This window comes from Mycetomoellerius zeteki, unplaced genomic scaffold, assembly GCF_001594055.1.
Source record: "Mycetomoellerius zeteki isolate Tzet28-1 unplaced genomic scaffold, Tzet1.0 scaffold156, whole genome shotgun sequence".
NCBI classification, from domain to species: Eukaryota; Metazoa; Arthropoda; class Insecta; order Hymenoptera; family Formicidae; genus Mycetomoellerius; species Mycetomoellerius zeteki.
Genome location: NW_017256511.1, coordinates 244080 through 249234, shown reverse-complemented (window position 1 = coordinate 249234; position 5155 = coordinate 244080). Strand labels below are relative to the sequence as shown.

At 33.3% G+C, this 5155-nt stretch overlaps 2 protein-coding genes across 2 annotated transcripts; one reads left to right on the top strand and one right to left on the bottom strand.

Annotated features, from left to right (window-relative positions):
* Positions 1-310: 310 nt before the first annotated feature.
* On the top strand, positions 311-1778 carry mRpL32 (mitochondrial ribosomal protein L32). The gene is made up of 4 exons (XM_018445233.1): positions 311-405; positions 627-875; positions 1223-1365; positions 1581-1778. Exons 1-4 carry the CDS (start codon positions 330-332, stop codon positions 1698-1700), a joined length of 588 nt encoding a protein of 195 aa, XP_018300735.1. The 5' UTR covers positions 311-329; the 3' UTR covers positions 1701-1778.
* A 162-nt stretch (positions 1779-1940) lies between these two features.
* On the bottom strand, positions 1941-4568 carry spn-F (C2H2-type zinc binding domain-containing protein spindle-F). The gene is made up of 5 exons (XM_018445231.1): positions 4273-4568; positions 3195-3456; positions 3029-3120; positions 2774-2963; positions 1941-2384 (listed from the first exon to the last, which is right to left on the bottom strand). The coding sequence occupies exons 1-5, from the start codon at positions 4486-4488 to the stop codon at positions 2086-2088; spliced, it is 1059 nt and encodes a 352-aa protein (XP_018300733.1). The 5' UTR covers positions 4489-4568; the 3' UTR covers positions 1941-2085.
* Positions 4569-5155: the final 587 nt, after the last annotated feature.

Below are 5155 nucleotides of genomic sequence, written 5' to 3'. Positions count from 1 at the left end.
CGTACGACGAAAATCGAATGCAGTGTGAATCCAGCATTACTGCTTACGTTTTACTGCCTTAAGTTTTTTATGTACCAGGGCCCTTAAGGCCCTGTCTGCTGAGATAGGACCATTCTTCTAGATCTAAAAGTATGATCCAATTAGCGCGAAGGAAACTTCCAACAGTTGCAAAACAAACGTTCTGCTGAACGCAGCCAATCATAAAACGGTTGCAAAACTGTTGAGTCTGCTGAACGCAGCCAATGGAAAGCACCCTGTGTAAACAGGACGGAGATGTCGAATTCGTAATTTTCTGTCTGCGAGGCGCAAGTACAATAGTTTTTGGCACGATGAATAGGTTAAGTTTAGCTATTCAAAAATTTGAACAAGCAATTCAGATTATTTTTGGTCGCGGTTTTCCTCCAGGTAATTGAAAATTAATACATAAATATATTCTCTTAATAATTAAATTTTAAAAGTTAATATAAATAAGTTACCTTTTATTATTTTTTATATTTCCTAACCTTAACTAAAATTACAAAAAAATCAGCTTTACGTGCAGATATACAAAATTTTAGTAACACGCTAATGGAATAAATTTTGTTGAACACTTATTGAAATTTAAAAAGCTCAATTTTCTGTTATAGGATCACTATGTGCAGTCGATTGCAACGGTTTCTTGAGTGAACCGAAATCTGGAAATCGTCTCAGCAGTCTAAAAGAAATTTTTGACAATGGCTTTTTATGGGCGGTTCCAAAAAAAAGACGTAGTCTGGAAACAAGATATAAGAGAAGATTTGGACAACCGAAATATCTATGGAAGCCACCTATTGCAAAAACTAATTTATTATCGTGTGTGAATTGTGGTCATCATTATGAAGCTGGCCGTTTATGTGGTAAATATCATCTAATAAGATATTATAGATCAGGCCTGTCTAATTTGAACTCCGGAGCCAAAATGCGAAGCCATCGATGCAAAAAATTCAATGTAGGTAAGATTTCAGGGAATGTAAGGTATTGATATGCATCTGAGTGACGCTTATCAACATTTTACAGACCCTGAAATCTCATATTGAATTTTTTTGGGTCGATGGCTTTGAGTTTTGACTCCAGAGCTCAAATTGGACAGACCTGTTATAGATTATGAAAAATTATTATAAAAAGTATTTTTCTATATATTTTTGAATATAAAAATGTGTAAAGAAAATTTGCAATGATTTATATGTATCTGTTTGTTATATAGGACATTGTTATGAAAAAGTAAAACTCGAAACTAAAGAAATACAAAATGCTATTCAAAAGAAATTAGGTCTAAGTTTGGTAGAACAGGATGTAATTGTATTATATGATGGAGAAAAGGATTCTAAAACAGATCATTTTTGGAAGGTATTAATAATATATGCTTTATCAATATAGGCCTGTATTCAGAACGCGCTTTTATTAATAAAAACGTGCTTTTATCTCTAAAATTCTATAATATGCGTGATGTAAAGTATAGTATGTTAGCGCGTTAACATCGTTGTAAGCGCATTCTGAATACAGGAATAGAATTTAATTTTGCTTACTTGTTAAATGTGAGTTTAATATATGTTTAATTTTAGAAACAAAGAATAATCGAGATGCCAAAGAAAAGGCCTTCATGGTTTCACCGGAATTTGCTGGAACCAACATCACAGGAACCATCAGATAGAAAGAATGTTAAACCTACCAATCTTTCATAAAGTATATTTGAAATCAGATTTAATCTTTTATAGTCAAAAGCTAGATAGATTATAAATGTAAAGGATACATCCATTAAGAAAGGGATATCTGGGATTTTTGGAAATTAAAAAATATTCATTTTATTACATATTCATTTTTTTCTAGTATCCTTTTTGCGATGAAAAATATTTCATTTTCATTTTGTGATTGTGTTTATTGATATAAAAATAAATACTTTTGCAACTTACAATATTGTCTTGTTTATATAAATTATACTATTGTACATTGAGCTTCTTTTGTCTATTTCAATATTTCGTATTCTCAATCGCCATAAATTTCCTTATATATGTTGAAATCTGAAAATAATTTCGTGTGAATGATTCATCACTAATTTTGATGCTGAAATCAATGTACAAGTTCAAAATCCTCTGTAGACATTTCCTTGGCAAAATGGCTTAAGACATGTTCATGGAATTCCACAAATGGTATGGACTTTTCGTAAACCATTCCGCACAATGGGCATGTATTGATGTCAACATCTATATTATCGTTCAGATTAGGACATTTTTCCATAGAAAGACTCGGAGATGTGGGACTAGTCTGAGTAGCTCGATGTTCTTTGAAACTATCATCGGAATCAAATTGTGTACCTGTTTGGCACATCTTTTTATTTGCATTTTTTTGACAATTATTACATATCATTCCTGAAAATATACATTAGTTTTGAAATTGATGAATTTCTACAGGTCTTTCATAGTGTCAACTAGAGTCTAGTCATAAGCATTCTATCAAAATCGTATGAGAAAGAGAAGATATACTTTCTCCCTGTATATATATACTATCTCACTCCAACTTATACTGTTCACTCTAATCTCAATTAAAATTATAGACCGAGAAGTATATATTAAAGTATATAAGTTAGTATAAGTTAAAGTAAGACAATATATATCAAGGAAAAAGTGTATATATATCTTTCTCTTTTGAGGATTTTGACACAAAATCATTCGTGGCCAAACTGTTATAGAGTTTCTAATGTCAATATATGCCACAAAAAAATAATTGATTAAATTGACTACACTTGATTGAGTCTTACCTTTCCTCATTTTTTTAAGATTCTGTAAGGCCCTCTTTAATCTAGTTTGTTGCCCAAGTAAGGCATCCTTAGTTTGAGATAATCGAATTTCGTGCTGTTTCAGTTGCTCTAATGAATCTGTGTCAGAATCTTCTGGATATGTGAAACCAACGTTTTGTAAATTTAATTCGGAATTGTTTAACTCCATCATCTGCATGAAACGACGAACATTGCATAAAATATGATTAAATGATTATAATATTTTTACTTCTTTACCTCTGCACATTGCTGTTCGAGATCTGACTTTTCTAACATAATACTATTTATTAATCGAAGAGATATTTCTTCCAGGCTTTGCTCTTTTTCACCTGCAACAACGAAAACTGTTTATTTTATGACAAGAAATTGAGTGCTGTATATTTGATTTCAAGTCGATACCAACCATCTGTAGTTAGTAAATACGTCTTAGCATCCTGTTTATCTAAATTAGCCACATCGTGAAAGTTGTACGAAATAATGTCAGACGGCTGTGTAGCAGGATGCTGTTTAAGTGTATCCGAGATCTTTGTTAACTGGCTACCTAATGATTTATTAGTTTTAGTCAATCTTGTTAACCTATTCCATAATTGACGATTTTCCGCGGCTACCATGAAAATGTGATGAGACAGCTGGGACTTTTGTTTTGTAAGTTCCTCTATCTTTTCCTACAATTCAAAAATGTATTATTTGTATCATTAAGGATGCAGTCAAAAACTTACTATGTTTTGAAGCATTTAATTGACCACCAATCACAATTTTACCAATTAACCAATTTAAAAAATGCTTCAAAGCATTTGTAACACTACATTGACTGTATCTTAAGTGTATATAAATATTACAAATGCAAATGTGAAATAATGAAAAATCTTTATTCTTTCATTTTTATACCTCTTATTTTGTTTCATGTTACTGAAGGAAATAAATATGCAAAACTTACTCTACTTTGAACAATATTAATGTTTCTTATGTTTATTGTATTGTTCTCAATTGTATAGCTAAACAAGTAAAAGAAACAAATCTCGTGGCAAAATAGAAGAGAATACTTGAAAAAGAATAGAAAAAAGGCCACTTTCAGAGATTCTAAAATTCTTGACGATAAATCTCTTTCACAATTGTGCCTCGAGTATTGTAGCACAATTTGAAGGGTAAGATCTTCAGTTGTTTGTTATCTAATTGATCCTTAACAGTTACATTCAGCAAGTCAACTCTTAACAAATGTTTTGTATTGATTGGATTATACTTTTAAATTTAGAGAAATAGTCCCATATAAGTAAAGAAAACTTCCAACGGTTGCAAAATAAATATTCTAAATGTCACTGGCTGCGTTCGGTAGAGAAACCAGCTCTACAATTGTTGTAAAATTCTTTAGTATGACCGATCTTGCCTTTAAGTTCCTCACTGGATCTAAACCGATATTAAAGGATTTTATAACAATTGCAAAGCTGTATTCTCTGTTGAACGTAGCCATTGACTTGACGAACCTGTAGAGTTTGCAGCGCAGATTTGTCACTTTTGTCAACCTTGACAACAGTTGTAGTAACGTCCCTGCCACATTCGAGCCTAAGACACATATTCTCTTCCTCTACTGTCGCCAATCGTGTCTGCAATTGTTGGCAACGTTCCTTCATGGTCTTGAAGGCGACCAACAGCGCACAGTACGATCCAAAGGTATCGTTCTCCACGTTCTCGACGTTCATCGTGTAACACGTCGGACGATGGAGAATTTGTCGTTCGAATTGAGGCGACAAGCGTTTCACACTCTGCGACCGTGTCGTTCCTAACGTTTTGCACTCTGCTGATTTTCTCAGCGAAGTTTTATCGCCTACCCTACCAAGAACGTGTATATTCACTCGCCGTGAATACGAGGTTAGGTAGTCCACACATTTTGTCTACGAGACTAAAAGTATGCTCCAGATACGCTCATACCGGCTTCGGTTTCCCTCGATAAAAAGTAACAAGTATTTTCTGCGCTATTCCACGCTAACATTTGCAGGAGCCGTTATATTACGGCGGAATAAGGCGACATCGGGGTAATTCCCCATTTCCTGCTGAAGTAACGACGGGGGGAGAGTCTGTATTGTGCTTTTAAAACATAACGTCACAGCGATAACAGCTGGTCCGAATTGTTGCATTACTGCCAACATAAAAGATTTGTTCCTTTCAACTCTTCAACTGAACGAGCTGAATTTCTTGTACGATTTATTTTTTCTCTTCTTCTCTGCAGAATGAAAAAAAAGAAGAGACGAATGGAAGAAGTTCAGCTAAAAAAAAAACAAGATTTTTATAAAGGGTCTTTTAGAAAGTCTGATGCGTCGTCTACAATACACGGAGTAAGAAATAAGAGTAAGAATTTGACCAATCACA

Coding starts and splice junctions, on each gene's coding strand:
- mRpL32 (XM_018445233.1), top strand. CDS start 330: ATGAATAGGTTAAGTTTAGCTATTCAAAAATTTGAACAAGCAATTCAG. Junction 406..626: donor TGGTCGCGGTTTTCCTCCAG/GTAATTGAAAAT, acceptor TTTCTGTTATAG/GATCACTATGTGCAGTCGAT. Junction 876..1,222: donor TGAAGCTGGCCGTTTATGTG/GTAAATATCATC, acceptor TTTGTTATATAG/GACATTGTTATGAAAAAGTA.
- spn-F (XM_018445231.1), bottom strand. CDS start 4,488: ATGAACGTCGAGAACGTGGAGAACGATACCTTTGGATCGTACTGTGCG. Junction 3,457..4,272: donor CTGCGCTGCAAACTCTACAG/GTTCGTCAAGTC, acceptor TTTGAATTGTAG/GAAAAGATAGAGGAACTTAC. Junction 2,385..2,773: donor TCTTAAAAAAATGAGGAAAG/GTAAGACTCAAT, acceptor GTATATTTTCAG/GAATGATATGTAATAATTGT.